This window comes from Molossus molossus, unplaced genomic scaffold (genome assembly GCF_014108415.1).
Source record: "Molossus molossus isolate mMolMol1 unplaced genomic scaffold, mMolMol1.p scaffold_m16_p_5, whole genome shotgun sequence".
In the NCBI taxonomy this organism is placed as follows: domain Eukaryota; kingdom Metazoa; phylum Chordata; class Mammalia; order Chiroptera; family Molossidae; genus Molossus; species Molossus molossus.
Window position 1 is genome coordinate 84,981,168 of NW_023425388.1, and position 25,114 is coordinate 85,006,281.

The 25,114-nt window shown below is 39.1% G+C and overlaps 1 protein-coding gene across 1 annotated transcript in view; it reads left to right on the forward strand.

The window, feature by feature from the left end:
* The first annotated feature begins 1,501 nt into the window (after nucleotides 1–1,501).
* CMSS1 (cms1 ribosomal small subunit homolog) overlaps nucleotides 1,502–25,114 on the forward strand; it is a 401,568-nt gene continuing 377,955 nt past the window's right edge. Inside the window, exon 1 of the mRNA XM_036242374.1 lies at nucleotides 1,502–1,665. Coding sequence (XP_036098267.1) covers nucleotides 1,602–1,665 — 64 coding nt within the window. The 5' untranslated portion in view covers nucleotides 1,502–1,601. The remainder of the gene's footprint in view (nucleotides 1,666–25,114) is intronic.

The window sequence follows — 25,114 nt, forward strand, 5'->3', positions numbered from 1 at the left end:
TTTAGGAGGGGAAATTGATGAAACGTGTGTATGTTGACATTTACAAGATTTTGCCAAATTGCTTTTCCAAGCGGTTATACCAATTTACATTCAGGACAATGATATGTAAAAATTCCTATTGATGTACATACACTCCAGCATTTGGTATTCCCAGCCTTTTTAATTTTGTCAATTTACTGAATGAAAAAAAACAGATTTCAATGTAGTTTTTTTTAATTTTTTTTTTTATTTCTCAGATGAATAATGAGACAGAACATCTTTTTCATATATTTATTATTTATGGCATTTCCTCTTTCACATTGGTATTTCTTATCCAATTTTCCTTTTCAATAATCTATCAACCATCATAGCCTTCTGCCATTTATATTTCGTCATGAAAGACATTAATTTTTATGATTACAGATGATTTTACCTTGCTACTTTTACACCAATTTTTCTTTAGGGCACTGATCAAGTCTAATCTGTAATGCATTTATAAGCCACCTATTAGGTGGCTTTTGGGTAATTGTTCACTTACGACTAATCCCATCCTCATCAGATTAAAATTCTTGAATATTTACCAGGATGTACCCCATCATTAGTTGTATACCTTCAGTCTTTCAAGTTCTATGTCCTCTACTCTCGTTGTTGAATCTAGAAGGCACAATCATATCTTACACATCTTTAAACCACTATTCCACTGCCAGCCACATTTCGTGTATTTAATACTTTTCTTCTATTATTTTTACTGCTGGGTACGAAGTCCAGCCTGAAAATCTCATCCACACTTACTTTACAGCTGGCTCCAGTCAGGTTTTCCTTGCCCATCTCTGCCACTTCACGTTGAAAGTGAGACAAGCACTGTAGGTCTGTTACCTATGGTTAGGTGGCAATGGGCTCGCTTCTCCCGTTTCAGAAAAACGGGGGGGGGGGGGGGGCAGAAGGGGAATGCAACGGAAGGGGGGGTGAGGGGTTGATTCTAAACTCTTGGGACAACCTGGTTTTTCCGTGGGCGAGCCCTTCCGGACCAATCATTTTCTTTATTCATATCGTATAAAAAGAGCAGTATACGCACATCTACAACAAAGGCCCAACATTCGTGGTCAGGATTCTTGTGCACGTTTTATAAGAGCAAACTGTACAAACACAAGGACGCCACAGACACCGACACACAATCGAATACACAGCCACGTGCCCGGGTCTTGTCCCGCGGCTCCAAGTCTTTGAAACTGAGCAGAGAAAAAATTGTCTTAGCATCCTGTTTCACACTTTCGACAATATTCTCTCTGCAAAAATAAAACCTGAAGTTTTAAAACCGTTCAATTAAAAATATAATTTTATTTTTGTTTATGTGTATTCTTGTCTTTGTGCTTTGGTGGGGATTTATTTTGAGTCACTAAACCAATCCTTGCCAAGAACCCAGGTGTGGAAACTGCGACGAATTGGGCGCGGCTGCCCGGGAGGCGGGACGGAGGTTCTGACGCCGTCGCTGCGGGGCGGAGACGACGCTGTCCGAGGAGAGGCTGTCGGTGCTGCTACGCCAGACCCGGCTCAGAGACAGCGAGTCTCTGCTACCGTAAGCTTTTCCCTAGTGGTGCGCCCACGTCGAGGACCGCGTGGAGATGGCAGACGATCTTGGAGACGATTGGTGGGAGAACCAGCCGACAGGAGCAGCCAGCAGCCCAGGTACCCACCCTGCCCGCGCTCCTGCGTGGCCTGCCCCGAGCCCTTCCGCGCGCCTGAGCCCGGGCCGCCTCTGCCGTCCCCGGTCCAGTCCAGCTGTGGTGCGCACAGCGGTGGGAGCGCGCGCGTCGCGCAGGAGGTGCTGAGACTTGCTAACACGTGGAGCAGACAAGTATGACGTTAAGTCAGGTCTGCCGCCCGTCAGGAAGGACCTTTTCCAAACTCTTTCTTTTCCTTATTTCTTAACGGATAAAACGGTTTTCGTGAAGACACAATTTGGGTGTAGTGGTTAAGAATAACTCCTGGATTAGGTTCAGACTGCTGCTCTTCAAATCGCAACTTCAGCCCCCTAATACTGTTTTTCCCTTTCCCCCTCTGTAAAATAAGGATAGTAATAATAATGGCAATTTCATTAGGTTGTTGTGAAGATTAAATGAAAATAATATAAACGATGCACTTTAGCACAGTGTTTGGCACATAATATATGCGTGGTAAATATAAGCTATAGTTTTTCTTGCTATCACCATCACATGATGTAATTTGGATTGTTAGAGCCTCAAAGAGGCTTAGAGATCATCCGTTTGAACTCATTTTACAGATGACACTTAACATAACTAGTGTCAGAGATAAGACTAGAACTCAGTGAACACAATTCAAACGATGTTTACTGTGCTATGTGTGCCCACTGCCAATGCTGTGGACATTTATCCTAGAGTAGGTAGCATTAAGAACGCCTCACCATAGGTCTGGCCTTGAACTTTTCTTTTCATGTACCACAAGGCTCAATAAACAATTACATTCTTTGTCTTTCTTCTGTCCTCTTCTCTATTAGCTTATGAGGTTTTTTTAGGACAAAACCAAAGTCTAATTTATGTCTGTATAGTCCACAGGGCCCTGCACACGATCTGCACTTGATACATATTTGCTGCAAACCTAATGTTGAAATATGAGTTGTAAAATACCTGTTAAAAAAAACAAAACTCTACTAAATTATGTTTCCACAAGGGCAGCGTTCAGGTACAAACTGAGCAGATGTCACTTTTTTATACAAATGTTCTTTAATAAAAGATTTTTCTCCATTAATGCTATTATATTAATATAGAGTACTTTACCAATAGAAATGATCCTAAATTAATGGGATACATATATAATCTTGAGCAGATGTTATTTTTTAAAAAGTAGCCAATGTATGCTTCCTGAATTAAACTTCCTGACTGCTTTGCAACTTTGTTTCTAGCAAATGCATCTCTGTGTCTCAAGGCACAAATATCTTTTTTTGTAGGCTGTGGTGTCCCATATTTACCTTAATAATCCTTCCCCCTTTAACTCAGGAGTTAAAAGCTATATTTTATGGTATGATTCAAGGACAGAGACCATTTAAAAAGTAAAAATCTTTTCTAGTGCTGAAGGGGATCCTAATTATTCTTTGTTGTTGTTAACCTCACCCGAAGATAGTTTTTCCATTGATTATTAGAGAGAGTGAAAGGGAGGGAGGGAGGGAGGGAGGGTAGGTGGGAGAGAGAGAGAGAGAGAGAAATACAATTGGTTGCCTTCTGCATGCACCCTGACCAGGACTGGGGATTGAACCTACAACCCAGGTATGTGCACTTGACCAAGCATTTAACCTGTGACCCTTCAGTGCATGGGCCGATGCTCCAACCACTGGCCCACACTGGTCAGAGCAGGAGATCCTAATTCTTTTTTTTTTTTTATCCTCACCCAAAGACTTTTTTCTTTTTTGCATTCATCTTCAGATAGAGTGGGAGGGAGAGAGGGAGGAAGAGAGAGAGAGAAACATTGATATGAGAGAGACACATCGACTGGTTGCCACCCATGCAACCCCAACCGAGGCCAGGTACAAACTGCAACCGAGGTTCGTGCCCTTAGTGGGAACTGAACCCAGGTCTCTCTGGTCCGTGGGCTGATGCTCTAACCGCTGAGCCAAACCGGCCAGGGTGAGATCCTAATTCTTGATTCTAGTCCTGCCTCTTGCCCCTCACTAGCTATGTGTCTCTGAAGTCAGTTACCCTTTGGAAGAAGGGAAATCAACTTGTATTGAGCATAAATTATATGCTGATGTTTTCATAAATAGGAATTTATTTCATCTTTTTAACATCTTTAAAAGGTAAGTGCCATTTTTATAGATGAAAAGAAAAGTAGTATTCTTAGGAATACACAGCAAGCAAAAGGTCTGGGAAGAGGTAGGTCAAGTGTGCCTGACTTTCTGTCACAGTTTCCCCACTATTACTCCTGGCTACTCTGGGCCTCAGTATCATGATCTGTAAAGTAAAATGAGGGGTCCTTAGGCATTATCTTTTTAGGATTTTTACCCACCAACAGTTCTAAACATTGAATGTAGTAGAACTTTAAAGTGCTACAGCCTCCTTCATCTAAGTTGCCAGAATCCCCAACAGGATAATATGTTAGATTCGCCAGGATGACCTTACTTCTTAGATTCCCTCTAGTTGTAAAACTAAGCTTTGAAAATTACTAGCATTAAATTTGTCAGAGGCCTTTGCATTGTTAACTGTATTTAAGTAAAGTGAGCATATAAGCTTCCTTGATATCTGCTTGAGTGATTATTTACTGGTAGCTTGCCTACCTAATCTGTATACTATTTCCTTGTTCGGAAGAAATCACAGCTGAACCAATTCAGATTTCCTATTCTTCCTACGTTAATAAGGAAAGATCAGCCTAAAATGTATAAATTATGTTTTGTTTTGAGGGTCAAAGGAGAAATAGTGCTTTAAATTAGGAAAAAAGAAAAGATAGTTATGATGCTTTTAAAAAAAATCCTCACCTAAGGATATTTTTCTATTTATCTTCAGATAGAGTGGGAGGGAGGGAGAGAGAGGGAGAGAAAGGGAGAGAGAGAGAAACATCAGTGTGAGAGGGACACATTGACTGGTTGCCTCCCAAACGACCCTGACCAGGTCTGGGGATGAACTGCACTCGAGGTATATGCCCTTGGCCAGAATCGAACCCACGACTCATTAATCTGTGGGCTGAAGCTCTACTGTTGAGACAAACTGGCCAGGGCAGTTATGATGCTTTTATTCTTGTTATGTATTATGCTACTTGCCTATAAAAATAAACATCTTTCCTTATCACCTGTTCCCAATTCACACCCATGATGACAAAACGATGGGGCATTTTAGTCATTTATTCAACAAGTATTTGTTGGTTTTACACTGTGTATATCACCTGTCTAATGTATCCAGTTATCTCTTTATTGTATGTCTAAGAAAATGTACTATGTTTTTGTTGTTCTCATGTCTTCTTAGATATGGGATGTAATTCAGCGACTCTTACTGAAGATCTTGATCTAAATACGACCCATTTTGTATACATCTTATGGCTCTTCAAAATCTGTCATTTTTATATTAGAATCCTGAATTATACTGGAGCCCGACATGGGGCCTGGCACTTGATGTTTGGTAGATATTTGCTGAATGAATGAATAATGCTGTGCAGAGCTCTTGGTAATCATAACATAAGTAGATATATAATTTCTCATCCAATCTACAGTGGATGGCCTTGCTATTAGAATTTTGCTGGGACTGCCCTTGTCCATCTGGGATGTCTGATCACCCTATTGGTGACATCATTGGTGGTGATTGGAGTCATGGCCCAGGATAAGATAGCTGAGAGTTGCTTCCTTTGAGGAGAGAGCAGTGCATTGTACTTCAGGCAGCAGAGCCTAGGTGTCATCGCATGGCATCTGATATTTTATTTCATTTATTTTCTTATTCTCTGCCCCCAAAATTAAGAAATTATTTGAACTAATTTATAGTAAACAATACATGCAGTAGAATCATGATTGCAAAACATTAATGATAAAGTGAGCAGATGTAGCTACCTGAGATTTCATGTAGTTGACTCAGTATGAAGCTGAAAACAGAGGTCATTCATTGCATGGATTTCCTGACTTATGGAGCAGAGTTGAGAGTTTCTGGAGTTTGAGGTGGTCACTTAATCATTCACTAACTGAAGAGAACACAGATTGTTTCCCCTTTTTATTCCAATAACATGCCTATTAAATTACCCAGTCAAGTGTCCATTAGGCAGCTGGCTCTAGAGCTCCAGGGTTGGGTCAGGACTGTAGCTACAGATTTAGAAATGACTGGCAAACATATGGTTAAAGAGGATGGTCTCAACAATTCTGCAAAACTTTTAGCCTCCACTTCTTTTAGGTGGGTTTTCATATTGCTTTCCCTAGCTCATTCTGAATCTTTGATGCCATCTGTTATCTAGCATCTAACTAGAAAACTGGTGTGAAGACACTTCTCTGTAGAGTGTGGGAGACTGTTTATAATAATACTGACTTGGATTTGTTGAGTGCTTATTATGTGACAGGTACTGTTTTGATTGCTTTACATGTATTAGCTTATTTAATCTTCATAAATACACCATGAGATAGTTAGCTATTGTTATTCCTATTTTATAGATGAGGAAATTGAGGTACTAAATGGTTAAATGATTTGCTCAGTGTTATTCAGTTGGTAAGTGAGGAGGCTGTCATTGATAGGCAGGCAATCTGAAACAGTCTGTGCCCTTAAATTTCTCATAGATAATTATTCTAATCATCAATGGTAAGAGTCTCATCTCTAAAATAATAACTCTTTATCAATTTAAAGAGGCTCATAGCTTATACACCCTTCTGTTTATATACATTGTTATCCAGTTGTGTCTATTAACCCCTAATCTTCTTTAGTTTAATCTTCTAAAGTACATTAATTACTTGAACACAAATAAGTAGATTGTAGGCTCACGTACCTAGCTGTCTTTGTGAAGTCTTTACTTATTTCATAGGAATGTCAAATGCAAATGAGACCCAATTACTGAATTATTCCCAAACCTGCTTATTCTCCAGACTTGACTATCTCAGTACAGTATATTAAATCACCAACTACCCAGTTTCACAAACAAAGGCTAGGAATATCCTGGTTTATTCATACATTTATTTCCTTCACCCCTCACATCTGATCTATCATCTCTTGTCTCTCCTCCAAAATATTCTAAAACTTCTTTTTCCCATTTTCCTTTTGTGTTAACTTCATCAGAGTACATACTATCATCCTTCGTTTCCTTAACTATGGCAGTAAGCTCCTAACAGGGCTCCCAGTTTTCATCTTTTCCCTCTGTGGAATCTCTTCACTGAGCAGCCAAAGGGAGCCTTTTATTTTTTTTATTTTTATCCTCACCCGAGGATAGTCCCTCCATTTTTTGTTCGGACAGAGTGGGGAGGGGGAGAGAGAGAGAGAAACATTGATGTGAAAGGGATGCATCGAGCGGTTGCCATCCACACGACCCAACCAGGGCCGGGGACAAACTGCAACTGAGGCACGTGCGTGCCCTTAGCAGGAACTGAACCCGGGTCTCTCTGGACTGCAGGCCGACACTCTAACCACTGAGCCAAACCAGCCAGGGCCAAAGAGCCTTTTAAAAGAGAAATCAGATCACATTCCCTCCAGTGACTTCCCCCTGAAACAAATTAAAACCCAGATTACTTATCATGGCTGGTGTCTGCTTGGTCTTCTAACTTCCCTCTGGTTTACCAGCCACACCAACCTGTATTCTGTCTCTCAACAGGCCAAGCGCATTCTGTTTTAGCTTTTTCCAATAGCTGTTCCTTTTCCTTACTGGGATGTCCAGAATTTCAAATGGCTAGCCTTTTAACATTAAGCCCTCAGTTCAAACATCACCAAAAGAAAAGCACTTCCTGGTCAGCTAGTCTAGAGTTGTTCTATTACATTATCACGTTATGGTAATTATCCCCAACTGTTTTCTCCTTGTTAAATTATTATGGTCTCTCTATATGAGCAGGGATTTATTTATCTTGTTCTTTGCTGTATCCTCAGGGCCTAGAGTAGTATCTGGGTACATGGGGGTTGGGGAGCACTCATTAAGTATTTGTTCTTTAAGGAATTAATTTGTTTATTAAGTAATTAATTTCAGAGCTACATCTTGGAGATCTCAACATAGGAGTTCCACATCTAAAGAAATTTGTTCCATGAGAAGAGTTGTCAAAATTCTTCCCAGGCTTTTGACAGAATTGGCAGATGCTGCTTTTTTTTTTTTCAAAAATACATTAGAGCCCTGGTCGGTGTGGCTCAGTTGGTTGGAGCATGGTCCCATATACATAGCTAGGTTGCTAGGTTTCGGTTCCATCCCAGGTCAAGGTGTGTGCAGGAGGCAGCCAATTGGTGTTTCTCTCTCTCTTCCTTCATGTCTCTCTAAAGTCATGTCCTCAGGTGAGGAATAAAAAAAAAAAAAAGAATTGGAAATTCTTGTTGTACAACTGTGTGTCTACTGATATTTTATTCTAACCATATTTGGATTTAGTTGTATAAATTATGTTTTGAAAGGAGACAACAGACTTTTGCTTTGTAAATGAGCCTGTAATTCCTTCAGGTGACAGCTTTTGTCACCTAGAATCAATGTGATTGTTCATTTTGTTTGCGATTGCTGAAGTGGGCATTGTAAATTTTTTTGTAATATTTTATAGTATTTCCTTAAAATCACATTGCTTTGTCTATGCTGAATTCCTTTTCAAAATAATAAAGTGGGGGAACACCTTGGATCTTTCCTTTAAACCTGAATAACTCAGGTTGTTGTTTTTTTCCCCTTTTCACATGAAAAGTTAGGTCTTTATGGTATCAGTTTTACCTGTAGGCAGCCATGCCTAGTAGATGTTGTAAAGCAGTGACTCTACATATAAAACTCAGACTTGGAATATTTATAGTAGATTTTGATAACATACAACAGAAGATCAACTCAGGACATGTTATTTTCAAAATCATTTATTGAGCTCTCATACTTGGCCCTATTTTAGACACTTGTAATGGAATTAGGGGCAGGGGAACATAATCTGCTTACATTTTGAGATTTATACATTGATGTGGTTCAATCAAAATTCAAATAATATTTTAAGACACATATTCAGGGGCAAATAACAGGAGCAGGATAAATTCTAAAAGGCAAGATGAAGGAGAGTGGAGAGAGGGGGAGCACTACATTATTAGTCATTGTTCTGAACTTGAAGACTTTAGTATATGGACCCACAGATAACCTTTATGGTCTAGTTTTACTTTACTGTATGTATTTGATAGGACAAGGGTCTCAAGGTCTGGGCCATTCTTACCAAATGCTATTCTTGCTAAATGTTAAAATGTAGCACAGTATTTTGCAGACCAGCCGTAAATAGAATAATCTGGACAGGAACCCAACCTGATAAGTATAACCAACTGCAAAGAAGAAATCAACATGTAAAATTGACAAAATATTGTATATGAGTAATGGCTAAGTCTCCCTTCAGAGAGATAGAGCTTTGGATTATGAATACCCTGTCTTCTTGATTTGCTGGAAGTCAATAAAACTACCTTGGGACAAACCACATCTCATTTTTGCATAGAGAGCACCCCAAGTAGTGAATCCCTTGAGTTCAGTAACATAAATAATTTCCATGATTCTTGCAAATGATTAAACAAGTTCTTGACAACAATTTTGAACATTTGAAGGTATAATTTACACATCTTTCTCCAAATCACATGTACAGTATTAATTCTGCTATAATTTTGCTAAGTGTCTGTGAATCTTGTGAAAAATACCAGGAATTTTGAAGGCCTAGAAATACTTCCATTTCCTCCCTCAGATTCAAAAACAACACATTATTTCGTGGCACAAATGATTTGACCTGTTCTTATCTGATATTCTTTAGTGCGTTCATAGAATTAAACATTTAACTAAATATATCACAGACAGCTTGAAATATAGTTTCCCCATTTTCATCAGCTTTTATAGAATTCTTAATTGAATTATTAGTATTTACTAATCGATGAAGTTTTTCTTAAGCTCTTGTTCCTGAGTTCCTTGTTAGTCTAGTTTACACTAGAGCAGAGGTCAGCAAACTTTTTTTGTAAAAGGCCAGATAGTATATATATTTTAGGCTTTGCTGGTCACTGCTGCAACTACTTGACTCTGCCTGCCATTCTAGCAAAAAATGTAATCACAGACAATAAATATGTAAACAAACAAGTGTGGCTGTTTTCTAATAGACCCTTTCTCTATGAAAGGAAATTTGAATTTCCTGTAATTTTCACAACTCACAAAATTTTCTCCTTTTTAGGAACAGACATCAGGCTGAATTTGTGCCCCATACTCAGAGTCTGACCCCAGGTTGTATGTTGCATGTCCCCAGAAGAAGGAGGAGTTTAAACCTACTCCAAAAAGAATTGCATTTTACATTAATTAATCCATTACTCATCCATAATAGTCAGTTATCTATTAGATCAGTCACATTCCTGTTAAAATCAGATTCAGGCACACCTGGAGATATTGTAGATTCAGTTCCAGACCACCACAATAAAGCAAGTATTCCAAAAATGTCAGTCATAATCTTTTTGCTGTTGGAGGATCCTTCCTTCAATTTGTAAAGAAACATCTGTGTGCCTGTACTTTATTTCATATAGTTACAAGGAGATTCATTCAGAAATCACTAAATGAAGGGCTGAGGAAAGCCTCCAGCATGATAGTATCAGGTTATTAAAATTTTTGTTACATATTGGATTTGTTTCATTCACTTTGATTTTTATCTTTTCCTTTTTAAAATTTAAATGAAATCACTCTAGCATTATTACCACAGCTTCTTTTATTTTCATTGTTCTTCAGAGGGGCTGCATTTGGGCCAAAAACAGGACTATGCTCAGGAGGCAGAATTCTTTTTATTTCAGTGTGTTATAGGTCCAACACCATTTTATTGAACTCCAAATGGTATTCCCAGTTCTTAAATGTGTAAGCATTTGCATTATATTACATATTGCTTAAAATAGGTATGGCTAGGGTTGGTAATCCTCTTGTTAAAATAGACTTTGTTAGTATAAAATATTTTCTTTCAATGGGATTAGAACTGTTGCCCAGCTGGTGCGGCTCAGTGGGTTGAGCATCCTCCCAAGGACTAAGAAGTCTCAGTTCGATTCCTGGTCAATCACATTGTGGGCTCCCACCCCAGTAGGGGGTGTGCAGGAGGCAGCTGATGGAAGTTTATCACATTGATGTTTCTATCTCTCTCTCCCTTCCTCTCTCTAAAAAAAAAAAATCAATAAAAATATATTTTTTTAAAAAAGAAGTTTTTGCCATTTAAAGATGGATTTCTGTTGCTTGGCCTAGAAATGTCGCTCTTTCCTACCATTTTTTTTAGTGCTTTATACAATATCTTGTCCCTATTTTCTTTCTTGCTTGTGAACTTAGACCAGCTTGCCATAAAAGTATATTTTAGGGAGTCTCCAGACATAGGAGAAAATAATTTTGGAATCTCCAACATAAAACATTTGCTTTTTTTCAAGGTGAAATGTTCCCAGCATGTTTTGATTTGCTGGGACTGTTGCTGGTACTTGTTTTTCCTGTTTTATGCTTCTTTTCCATCTATTTGGTTTCCACTATAGGAGGTCCATTGTTTTTTCTTTCCATTAGTATAATTATCAGTGTTGAATGTTACCCAGCATAACTGCTATTCTTTACCCTAGCGTACACTGTTGCCATCTCTTAACACATTTTCTCACTGATGTCTTGACTGAATAGCCTTTCTCTCCATAATTCACCCTTCTTCTGTTCGCTTAACATTATCTGATTATGTTAGACACAGTGCTAGGTTCCCTACACAATGTTTTCCCACTGCACTATCTACCTGTTACTGCCCTGCACTTCCCTCTGAACTGTCTCTTGTATTATTTTTGGTGTCACAGCTTCAACACCATAGTTTGTAGTCCACTTCTTTCCACTATTCTCTTATTGCTTTCCTTTACCTTAGACTTTTCCACTTCAGACTTTTTACTTACCTGGCCTCCCCACCTTCTCCCTCCACCACTTTTCTTCTGGGACTGCTGCACATCATTCCTCTCTTTGGCTTGCATAGCTCAGTGCTTCCAGTCCTTCTCCTCTACTGGAAATAGGAGTGGGCCCAGTGGCATCATTGCATTGAAGCAGGCTTGACTGGATGGATGAGTGTGGAGAATGGCAGTTTCTTTGCTCCTGCTCTATTGGCTCCATCTCGGGATAGCTGTCTGAAGCAGTGTCCTTAGCCATGAGGATTTCTTCCAGGATCGTGCCTCCAGTTCTCCGTGCAGGATTACAGAGAACACTGGGTCATGCTCTTCATCTTTTTTATTTTTTTCTGACTGAAACTTTATGAACTATAACTATATCTCATGTCAAAAATGCCTTGTCTTAAAACATCATTGTATTACTCTGTTCACATTGAATTACAGACACATCTTTTTCCTGATTCAATGAGAGTTTTTAGTGTGATGAAAAGAATTACTTTAGCTTCCTGCCAGGGGACTAAGTCCCGCCTTGTAGATGACTGGTTGAATTGAACATTTTGTAGTTAGACATACTCATGGGTTGTCAGAACTGGAAGAGACCTGAAGAGTTGTTCAGCAGTCCTGTTCTACATATGAGAAATCCAAAGGCTACTAATGAATGCCAAGCTCATTGTCAAATGAGTGAAAAACTAGGGTTGGAATTTGAGTCTCATGGTGCCAAATTTATGTTTAATCAACTGATTTTTCTATAGCATTGAATCAGGGAAGAGATGTTGGTTAAAGAAAATCTTATGAAATGATAATTTTTTTTTTTTTAACACCAGGACAATGAGTCCTCTCTGCCTAAAAGATCTCAATATTAGTGAACTTTGACTTGAATGTCCTCCTCATTGCTTACAGAAAGCAACAATACCAATCTAAAATGGTTTGCCTTACAATCCTATGATTGCCTCACAATATGATTCCATGGCCTGGTATGCACACTGTATACCAGCAGTTATCAGGTAGGCCACACAAAGGAAGTGTTTAGCTATTACTCATTGTTCTTTTCCTCCTTGTAACTAAGAATTACCACTCTTTTTTCTCCTACTTATAAAGAAATAGTTTTAGACCTTAAATGTGATTTTAGTTGCCCTGTCATTTTGATGGAAATAACATTACTTTCTTGAAGCAGATTAGGAATTCTCGCCAGCATATCTTCTTAGCAAAATATGATTCAATAAAGTTCTTTGGGATGAAGGATTACTTCTGGGTTCACCAGAAAAACTTGGGACTGTTCTAGTAAATTCAGACCCACCCAAGGGTAATGACAGATAGTCCCAACTTTGGGTTGGATCACAAGCAGGATGAGGATTTGCGAGGGTGTCTGGGTCTGAGATTGTGTGTGTGCATTTACACATATATAGCTAAAAACAACTGTAGATGTGCTGCTCTTCCAGCATGATACTCACTAGGTCCAGCAACCTGTGAATAAATCATCTGTCAGTTTGCCACTTCATCATTTCCTGGAGAGAAGGCTTTTCCTCTTTTGCCTTCCATTGTGGTAATTTCAGCTTTCCAGGTTTTTCTGTAGGTTAATGTATCCAGGCAACGCATTGGCATGACTTACCTTTTCCCTCCCATGTGGAGGAAAGTGTTGGAGGTTACAGTCCTTATGATGTGTAGCTTCCCATAGCCAGTGTGGTGAATGGGCTTATCCATTGGCCCTGAGGGAGCTTTAGGGGAAAACTTAGTGATGCCTGTAGATTTTGGTTTAGGGATCCGTGTTGGGATTCTCTGCTTGCATACCTCCTTGATCTTGAATTAAACAGAAGAACAGAAGGTAGTTAATGATACAGTTGGTGGAGAAGCAGACATTTTCAAGAGGATTTGGAGGATTTGGCTTCATTGAAAGTACTGGGTTCTAGGGACACATCAGATTAAAGGTGGCCGGGTTGGAAAAAAAACACAACACTTCACTAAAGCAGTTCTGTGGCATGTGTTGCGCATATGCTATGTGCAAGGCCCTCAAGTCTCTCTAGAATTAAATACAGAGATTTATTTTTATTGTTTTTTGGCAATTACAGTACTATGGTGGAAGATAAACAGGAGTAGTGTTCCAAATTATTCTCAAAGGGTCATGAGATTGCCAGAGGAAAGTTAATTTGACTGAGGGGTCTAAGAGTCATGAAGGAAGTAGCGTGACTTAACTTGGGCCTTCAAAGACTTTTGGATTTTTAACAGCAGAACTGGGAGGGCATTCCAGAGTAAGGAAATACTTTTGACAGTAGGATGAAGGAATGCTCTTGGCAGTGTCCCTGAGGTGGTTAATCAGACACAGTTGAGAAACAAAGTGCTTTCACGTTAGATTGTATTTAAGAGATGGAATGGGAATGTAGATGGGGCCAGATAGGAACAATTGTACCAGTTATATAGACAGTGTGTAAGTGGTTAGGGGGAGGTGCTGGTGTGGTGAATATGGACATGGGTTGGGGGAGGACACATTATAGAGATAGAATTTTATTAATAATTGTTCACTATTAGTATTTGAGGGGTGAAAGAAGATTCAATTAAATGATCTGGACTGGGAAAGTGGGTTGTAGAATGTGAAGAATGAAGAATTGATTGAGTTCATATTCACTTAGAAATATACTTATTTATTAAGGAAAAATACTCTTGGACAAGAACACATTATTAAAGAGATAGGGAAAGATAACTGTAATTCTTCCATTGTAATCCACAGTTGATTGTTATTATTATGTCCCCCTCTTTGGTTGCATCATCCTTTCCTTGCTATGAGCTCAAAAATATAAATCTTTTAAAAATGCATTATAGTTTTTCCTGGCTGGTGTGGCTCAGTGGTTGAGCGTCGCCCCATGCCCCAAGAGGTTGCAGGTTCGATTCCTGGTCAGGGCACATGCCCAGGTTGTGGGCCCAATCCCCAGTGGGGGGCATGCAGAAGGTGACTAGTTGATGTTCTCTCTCATCAATGTTTTTATCTCTCTTTCCCTTCCCCTCTCTCTAAAATCAGTAAAGAAAAAAAAAAAAAAGAGTGGTGGACTTATGAACAAAAAACTCTTAAAAAATGCATTATAGCTTTCATCATAGACTTCTAATACTGTTTTTATGGGAGTCCTTCTTATATTCCTTTTTGTTTTCACATTTCATTGTACTGATAAAGTACAGTGAAGTCCTTTTATCTCTTTATGTAAACATTCATTATTTAAAATGCCTCCTGACTTTTATAGCGACCATATTTAGATTTTTAAAATAAACACACAGACTTGGTTAAAAATATATATTTTTCAATAAAGGCTAAACTGTATGGCTGATAAGCTTTCTGTTGGTATATTTAATCAACATAGCAAATGAGATGTTGATACTCTGATTCAGTCTCCTCACATTCCTACCTTTCATCCTGACCTCATGATCTCATCGTTAGTGCTGAAATGCTCATTCAATGTTTTTACATCTTAAATAGGCACAGCTTTTTTTTTTTTTTTTTTAATAATCAAATTCAATGCCCAGTAATGATTTGGTGAGATGGGCATCCTCTTGATGATTAGGAGAGTAAGTTAGTTGTGTGTATCCTTAAAACTCACACTCACTGTGTTATTCATTCATTTTGTTGCTAGGAATTTTTTTCTAGGAAATAATCAGAGATACTCGTAAGGCTTGTTTTAACAATATAATGATGAAAAATGGACACAGTTTAAGACTCCAACAATCAGGATGGAGTAAATAGGTTATACTATAATCATATGAAAATATGCTGTCATTAAGTAAATGTTGCTTTTGAAGATATATAAAGTGTTTATTCAGAAATGTTCAAAGCAGGATTAAAAGCTATATACATGCTTTAACCATGTATGTGTGAAGAGAAAATACTGGAAAACATGTACCAGTGGCATCAGTGGATAATTCTGGTTAGTAGAGTTAGATTTTTATTTCTCTGACGTTTTTTGTATTCTCTACGTTTTCTATAATAAGCATACAATTAGAGAAGGCAAATCCAAGTTATTTTAAGGGATAAAGAAAAAGGAAGCAAACACTTCAGAGATCAGAACATTTCTATGAATGTCAGCCATATTGTTCAAACCACGAGCAATAGCAGCTGCAGTTGAAATTAGTAGTAGACTAATTCAGGTCAGTTGATCTTATGACCGTAGCATTAGTTATAGCCTTTCTAAGATAGGTTTCTGTGATGTCCTTTAATTTTGACGATTTAGATTGGTTCTGCCTATTTAGTATACAAAAATCTATGTTGTTATTTCATTTAAATTGTAGATTTCTAGTCTTCCTCCTAGAAATTATAATTCATTTGTCTATGAATGCAACCAGTAATCCACATTTTAATAAACTCTCAGGGTGATTCATCTGATGCAGGTGATCAACTTGCCACACTTTTGAGAAACACCGTCATAGCTGACCCTCCTTTAGATTTAAGCTTTAAGTCTTTCACCTAGAACTCTGGGTTACCTGGATGTGGGAGGTTTAACACTGTGAAAGGTCAGGGCTTCTTGGCTCAGTGGTTTTCTAGATGCTTATCAGAACCACCTGTGGGGCTTTTAAAACACTGCAGATGCCCAGATCACATCTCAAAACCTACTGACTCAGGTTGTCTAGGACTGGAGTATGGGCACAGGTTATTCAGAACTGAAGTCTGTTCGATAAACCAATTGGTATGGATGGAGCACAGTATTGGTGGGGCTTGTTTTTTAAAGCTGTACTAATATGTGTTGGTGAAGACAGTGTGGCTTGGGAGAGTGGTCATTGGTTGGGCCAGCTGCCCCCAAATCAATGGTTTCCCATTGTTTCTACATTATTTTTGCTGCAAGTTAATTTTGTTTTGTTTTGTTTCATTTAAAACAAAAAAACTGATTTCACTACAGAGTTTTTACCTCTAGATGGCAGCATTAGGCTAACCCTGAATGTCATTCCCAAATCTTAAAAAAGTGATGCTGTGGTTTTAGGTTTGTTTGTTTCTTGTTTGAATTTTATACTTGGACATATTTCAGTAAATGAGGTATAGACGTTTAAAATATGTCATCTCTTGGATCATTTTTATAGAACATTATGTTAAATAGCTTCAAGAAAGTTTTATCCAAATTTGGAATGCATATTGAAAGAGGAATCCATGCATATGGCTCTTTTAAGACCATACAGTAAATGTTCTACTCAGAGTTAGAGACTCCTGGGTTTCATCAGAAAGCAGATATTTTGGAGGAGATAAAGTCTAAAGCTCATTCATAGAAGAAAAAATTAAAAAAAAAAGTTTAACACAGTTCAACGTGCAAATTGGGATTTGGGATGGATTACAAATCTGAAGGATGCTGAGTTCAATGAGACAGGGGCATTGGTTCTATCTAGAGAACAGTAGAAAGAACAGGAATATATTTGTAGAATATATTTCTTAAATTCTTAAAATGTTGGATTATTTGGTCCATATGTTCTAAAAAGAACCGAGCAATGTACAAGACTCCCTGGTTACAAGTCATTGGGTGGCAGTGAGTTTTAGTGGCCAAAAGAAGTACAGAAAGGTGAAGATTTTTGTTTTTGTTTTGTTTTATTCCAAGTTTTAGTTCTGTAACCTGGTTTCTACTTAATCCTTGTACTCTGCATCATCACTGAGGGCAAACATCTGAATGTATACTAGAACATAATCAGCATTTATGGGGAAGTTATCAGATACTAGTTATAGCTGGAGTCAGGATGTTTCCTTTTTTCTCAATGAAATTAATTTTGTAAGTTTTTTTGGAGATGTGTTGGCAACATACTGTGTAAGAAAGCAGTGTTCCCTCAGGAATGTTCCTGACTCCAGGGACTGCAGGGCCCTCATTACAACTTTAGCTCTAGAGATTGAAAGGTTCGCAACTCCTAAAGACCTCGTATCACTTTGATTAGAGGTCACCGGGGTGGTGCAGGGGAGGGGGCGGATTCAGGGCTGCCTGACTCCCTCAAGGCTGGATGTTATCAGAATGACAGTCTGTTGTATTTTTGTTTTCTTAAATCTTGGTTTAATGGGAAAGTGCTTAAATAATATAATGATGATGGATATGGTAATGAAAAGGAGGAAATGTAAACTGGAGAAAAAATATCTTTGAAATATTATTTTTACTTTTGTATTGTTTGATAAATCACTGCTAATTTGTAAAAAAAAAAAAAGGGGGGGGGGAGGATGAAGAACAGATAATGAATCTGGCAGATAGCCCACAATTTTATATGCTACTTCAGCGTTTTTCTCTTGATTTTCTCAGAATTTCCTCATTATACAGTGACACTTTTATCACTAAAGATTTTAGTTTTATGTGCCAAGAAGTTCTTCAGAAGGAAACAGTGTAGTTTGATTAGCTCAATCCCATTAACCTCCTTTGAAAGAACATTAGGTTTTAAATATTGTTGCAGTACTATGATTTATATAAAAGAATTGTCCAGTTTCTGAGGTGAAGGTTAGAGGAAATTGGTGCCTTTTAAAAAATAATGTGCCCTGGCTGGTTTGGCTCAGCAGTTAGAGCATTGGCCTGCGGTCCAGAGAGACCTGGGTTCGGTTTCCGCTAAGGGCATGTAACTCGGTTGCAGTTTGTCCTTGGCCCTGGTTGGGTCATGCAGGTGGCAGCAACTTGATGTGTCCCTTTCACGTCGATGTTTCTCTCTCTCTCTCTTTTTCTCTCTCCCTTCCACTCTATCTGAACAAAAAATGAAAAATAAATAAATAAATAAAAAATAATGTAACGTGGTTTGTGGTTGTATCTGTTCACCTCCCAACCTCTCTCTGGTAATTACACTATGGGCAGTGAGGGCAACCTAAGAATAAACATTGAAATACAGTTTTGCAAAACCCTTCCTAACCCCAGTTGCTTCCATTTTGTGCCCAGAAACATAGCATCATATGTAGAAAGAGTATGTTAAAATAAAATATACTAACCTTGAACTGTCTTCTTTGTTTATCCCCTTTCTTTTCATTCATCTAAGCTTTTTTGTTGTATCTTTTCCCTTCTTTTTCATTTCTTTATTTGCACCCATTTGATTTTTAAAAATCATTTGCAGGCTTACATTTACAATGCCTTGGGTTAGTGGCTAGAGCACAGGCTGCAGAGCCAAATAGACTTGGTCCTTCATTCAGGTTCTGCTACCAACTAACAGTGTGTTCTGGAACAAGCCAGTTTGCCTTGCAGACCTTGGTGTCCTTATCTGAAGTCGGATTAGAATACCTATTGGCAAGTTCTTTGGGGAGTAGAGACACTGTGTCGGAAAGTCCCTAGCACATCAAAAGTGCCAGATAAGTGCTAGTTGTTACTAATGTCAAAATTATTATCATCTTTTTTTCCCATATACCTCTTTTTAAAATGCCTATTTCTTGATCATATTCATAAATTATCTTCTTCAATTATTTTACCTTTCTTGTATTCCTGTTCTATCCCTTGTTCTCTGCCTCTTTAAATAATTATTAGAGATATGTTACTAAGTAACTGAGGCAGCTGAACAAGCAGTGCCAATTCCTGGGCTGTGTTTTTAACCACCTCTCGCCCAAAAAAGGATCCCGCCACACATCCCTTTCCTCCTTATTCTACTTGGTTTGATCATTGTGAGTCTTCCTTTTTTAGAGTTACTCTGAAGACACATTATTTTCTACTCTTTCTTGTCTTTTCTTGTCCTTGAATTGTTTGAAAAACAAAAGTTATACCACCTATAAAGTCCTTTGGCCCTGACACACTGATTCTGTGAAAAGAACAAGTGCTAGTCTGCTGTGGTTACCAGGTGTGTTGTTAGCCATGTGTGCCTTTGTTGAGCACCTACTACCAGCAGTATGTAAGCTCTGGGTAATAATGTAAGACTGGTTCTGAAATGTTATATGCCCAAGAATGACCCAGAGGGCTTGTTAAAATGCAGATTTCCTGCATTGGAAATCTGTGGATCCTAAGTGAATCTGGTGAAGGTGATCTGTGACTGCATTTAGAGAAATATTGATATGAGAGTTTCAAATATAAATGGTAGCTGCCCTGGCCAGTGTGGCTCAGTTGGTTGGTTGAGTGTTGTCCCATGCACTGAAAGGTCACTGGTTCAATTCCCGGTCAGGGCATATACCCAGGCTGGGGTTCAATCCGTGATCAGGGTGCATGCAGGAGGCAACCGATTGATGTTTCTCTCACATCTATTTTTCTTTCTCTCCCTCTCTTGCTAACAATAAATAAATAAATAAATAAATAAATAAATAAATAAATAAATAAATAAAATATTTTAAAAAGTAGATGATAGCTGATTCTTGCTCTCAAGAAATCATAGCATGGGGGGGGGTAACAAAGAATTATAACAAGAGGCAAAATGAAGTGCTATAACAGAGGCACAGAGAGAGGTATTTTGAAACTCAGAGGAAGATTGTAAAAAGATAAGGAAGATTTTCCAGAGTAAATGGCACTTGAGGTTCGAGTAGGATTTCAGTATGAGGAAGGAAGAGAAGAGCATTCCAGCCCTTGGAACAGCATAAACAAAGGTACAGGGTAAGAAAGTGCAATGGTGTTTGGGAGGATGGTCAGTACCATAACCTGGTGAGGGTGCAGCGTATGTGCAGCGTTTCATAGGGAGATGAGATGAGAGATGGAGGCCGGGTGGAAGGTTTGGACTTTGGGTACTCAGTAATGTTAGTGCTAAGTTAGTGATGTTTTGTGGGGGCAGGAGAATTGTCACTATCAGAACAATGTTGTAGAAAGATCACTAACGACACTAGTGAAGGTTGGGTTAGAGAGGTGAGGGGTTAAATGTAGTAGGTTAACTGTCTCACAGTACCATCTGTACTTGGCAGAAACAAAAGGAGAAGGGCAGAGAAAGAGGGACAGTGCACTGTGTTGTGGGCACATGCTTAGTGTGAAGTATAGTTGGACTTTCCATGTGGAGCTGTTTGGAAGTCATTGAAAATTTGAAGATGTTGCTTTGAGAATCATCATAGAGAAATTATTCATACCATTTAAGTGGTTGAGACAGCCCTGGGAGAAAATGTAATTTCTCCTCACCTACCAGTCTTTTCTTCTCCTGCCATGGGTACTTTTACATCCCTATCTCAGAGTCTGAGAGTTGAGTTTTGTCTGACCCTAGTCTGTGCCCACATCCCTTCCACAAGGCCATTGATCTTATTAACTGATATGAGTATAATTGGTCCCAAGAGCAGACCCCTGAGGAGCATTTCTTTCCAGTACTTGAGAAATGCACAGTGATTGAACCATTATCCAAGCACTGATTGGCTAGCTGAGGAAAAGGAAATCCTGTCCCTCTCCTCCAGTGACCATGCTGGCCCCTCAGCCATTGTGTCTGGTCCAAGCAGACAGATTACATAAACTTTTACTCTGTGGGGGAATCTCCCACTTCTTGGTCCCAGAGATGTTCAGTAAGGACAGGATGGCCACCTCAAAGCACATTTCCTTCCTCATTTGCAGCCTGAGAAAACCTGGAAAGGGGCCACAGTTGATAGATTGGCCTAAAAAAAATAGTAATAACTGTCCATTGTTCTCCCTAGTCCTCTCATTACCCTTTTTAGAAGCTAAAAGCAGCGGTCCTGCAGCATTTATATTTTCCAAAATGTTTGTAACAAATAATGTATTAATTTTATAATCAGAAAAAAGCTTTAAAAATTTTCTTTTTCTTTTATTGATTTTAGAGAGAGAGGAAAGGAGAGGGAGAGAGATAGAAACATCGATGAGAGAGAATATCGATTGACCGCCTCTTGAACCCCCCACTGGAGATCGGGCCCACAACCTGGGCATGTGCCCTGACCAGGAATCAAACTGGTGACCTCTTGGTACATTGGCTGACACTGAACCACTGAACCACACCAACTGGGTCAGAAAAAAGTTTTATTAAAAAAAAAATACTGTGCTGCTTCTGTCAGTCACTATGAAAGATGTTATCCTTCTCAGTATGATCCCTGCCTACTGAACATCCTTGTTGCCCTAAAGGGACTCTCAGATGTTTAAATGTTTCTTAAGTTATAGACCCTTTAGGAATCGGTTGCAGTTGTTAGTTAACTCCTTTCTATAAAATTGTACTTTTTGAGGCTTCAAAACTGATATCACTGAATTCAGGCAAAAACACCATTAGAAGGCAAAGAACAAAACAGGAATAACTGTCTTTTTAAGAGAAGAAAGAAAGCCCTGGCCAGTTTGGCTCAGCGGTTGAGCGTCGGCCTGCGGACCAGAGAGTCCTGGGTTCGGTTCCTGCTAGGGGCACATACCACACACACACACACAAATACCTAGAAGAGTCAAATACATAATTACACCTTGAAGTTAAAAAAAAAAAAAGAGAGAGAGAAGAAAGAAAAAACCAGTCGACTCACTAATAGTGAAGAATACTAATTCATTCTTTAGGAATTTCTTCAAGTTGTTTGAAAAGTGGCTGCATTGAAGCAGGTTTATATATGAATTTAATTGTTATGAGAAGTATACTGGAGAACAATTTGAAGACTCTGCTTTAAAATGGCAATGTTAATTTGGGATGCTTCCTTGGTTTACAGTTTTGTTTTTTGTTAATCCTCACCGAGGATATTTTCCCAATGAATTTTTTAGATAGGGAGGAAGGGAAGGAAGGAGAGAGAGAGACATCAATTTGTTGCCTCTCGCATGACCCCAACTGGAGTTGGGAATTGAACATGCAACCTAGGTACATGCCCTTGACTGGGAATTGAACCTATGACCCTTTGATCAATGGGCCAATGCTCTAACCACTGAGCAACTGGCCAGGGCAAGTTATTTTAATCTTGGATGGAAGCAGAATTTGGAGACTGACAAGGTTGAACCCTAACAGTTCTCTCCTTGAGCTGGGAAAACACACAGTGCTTTTTTAAAAAGTGATTTTGAGACTAACTCTGTTTTTAATAAGTGATGATGTTGCTTGAGAAATGAACATCCTAAATTAGGGTATAACAAATTTTTCTAGGCTTCTACAAAACCAGCAGTTCCAGCATCTCCGGGCTTAGCTGGTGGTACTTATCTTTATGATGACTGGACCTTGATGCCTTGATCACCTTTTCTGGTGGTCTTGGGTCTGTTCAGGACTGTAAGATGGCCACCTCCTCATAAGCTTTGATACGCGTGGTTGTGATGCTCCTTCTCTGGATCATCTTCACTCATTTCTGTTGCTTTTCTTTCTAGCCACCTCTGAGGCCCATCAGGTACCTCCTGCTCTGCATATGTTAGTAGACTGTCCAAGCTCATTCTTTAGGCCTGACCCTTGTGCCTTTGTGTATAGAATCTTGTTTTAGAACAGAGTGGACTTTGACTACAGCTCTAGTGCTCAGAGTATAGTCTACCTTGGTCATGCTTTCTCCCCTCTCCTGTCCATAGCACCATCCCCATGTCAGTCTTCCTCATGCCTGCCCATTTGTGTGGAGCTTGGCTTTTCTTGATTATCTTTTGTTACTCTAATAGTGGCTTTAGGGAAATGGGAGGAGCTGGAAGGGAGGTAGATCACTTTTGGCTGTGGTGATCATGGAAGGTTTCAGAAGAGGTGAGGCTTGAGCCAGAACTTTCAGTGTAGGTAACTTAATGACGGAAGAGAATTCTATCCATGTAGAGCAGTGGGGAGGAGGTAGGGGAACCCCCTGTGTATCTTTAGGGGCATTCATTCTGATTGTTCTGGCTAACGTGGCAGAGTTGTGAGGCAGAGTGCAGGGAGGTAACGTTAGGCAACCTTTCTGCCCCCATAGGTAGTGAAGATTAAATGCAGTTCTACTCTTCCCCCTTGCACTAAACCAGCTTCTCAGTATGTTGCCATGGAAAGAGAATGGGACAATGGAGTTAGACCGGTGTTCATATCTCATTTTTGTCAAATACTAACAATAACTTGGAGCAATTTTCCATACTTCTCAGAATTTTAATTTATGTTTAAAATTGTGATGATACCTACTTTATGGGATTGTTGTGAAATGAACTAACACTGTATAAAGGATTAGTTTTCTCCACTTTGTTATGTGGTCTCACTACCAGAGGCCTTCTCTGAGGATACAGAATGCTCCCTAGCTCTGTACCAAGGCCTTCACAGTCTGACAGAACTCTGTCCTTCAAGCCTTACCCCTGCCTAACCATCTCAACTTCAGCCACATTGCACTGCTCATAGTTCCTTGAATGTTGATGTTGCGCTCTCCTGCTTTGCCCTCATACCTCTGCTCTTATGGGTGTCTCCCAGGAATACCTTTTGTCCTCTCTCCCAGTCTTCTTCATTCCTAGCCCCTGCTCAAATATTATTTGTTTCTGGAATTTAACCCCCAAACCCTGCCTCAGAGCAACCTGCTCCAAATTCCGATAGTACTTACTAGCTCTAGAATTCCTTTTCTGAGTTGTGCTCTTAATTACCTTTTAAGGTTGTCCTCAAAGCTGCCAAGCTAGCAATGAGTAATATTAGGTGCATCATAAATATTTATCAGTTTAATCTTGTAGGTGACTTACTGAGGAATGAAGAAAACTTGTATCCTAACAGAAGACATTTGTGCCTGTGGTGGTTATAAGCTAATACTGAGGGGATTGAAACTCCTCAGAGAGGAATCTTTAGAGAGGTTTAAACAGTAAAGGGAGTTATTTCTTAAGTTTTTGGTAATCCTCCTGAAACCTATTCCCCCCCACCTCCTTTAAGACAAAGGTGGTTGGTTGTCAAAAGACTTCTCTTTATTTCTCCCAAAGGCATGTGAGAATGGAAAGATCCTCCGAAAACTCTGGTTTATAACATGGTATCTTTGAAAGAGACAAAGGTACAAAGTACTAATATAAATGTAAATGTTCAAATATTCACATGAGTTGGGCCAATCTGTCAAGTGAGTGGGAACAATCTTTATGCAACTACAGTCTTCAGTGCATGTCTATTTATTTATTTTTTAATCCTTACCTGAGGACATTTTTCCATTTTTGTTCAGATAGAGTGGGAGGGAGAGAGAGGAACAGAAGAGATAGAAACATTAATGTGAAAGGGGCACATCGAGTGCCTGCCTCCCGCATGACCCCAACCAGGGCCAGGGACAAATTGCAACCAACGTATGTGCCCTTGACCGGAATAGAACCCATGACTCATTGGTCTGTGGGTTGATGCTCTAACCACTGAGCAAAATTGGACAGGGCTTCAGTGCATATTTTTAAAGTTGCTTTGAGGCTTACGTGTTGTCAGATTCAAGATTCTCATCTATACACGTGGACATAAAAGTTTTCAAGTGAGCTGCCTTTTTTTTTTTTTTCACAGCAAGTAACGTAAAGGAGTAACCAGCTTATAGTCAGTTTAGCCATCTCTCTAACACAGTGGTTCTCAATCAGGGGCGATTTTGCCCCCAGGCATTTGGCTATGTCAGGAGACATTTATTTGTCACAGTTGGGGGATGCTACTTGGCATCTAGTGGGTGGAAGCCCAGAATGTTCCTCAACATCCTTCAGTGCTCATGACATCTCCACAACAGACATCAGACCCAGAGAAACTTGTTCTAGTAAAAGAAAAAGAGGTGATCTGGTGAGGATTAAAGACATTAATTCACAGATTCTTAGAGGAAAAAAACACATCTTTAGAGACCATCTAGTAGTATTAAAACACCTACAAGTGGGAAAATGAGGAAGGAGAAATTTAATTTCTGAAAGAAACTCATACAGGTAATTGGTTTTATTTATGCCCCAACTTTATTTCCCAAA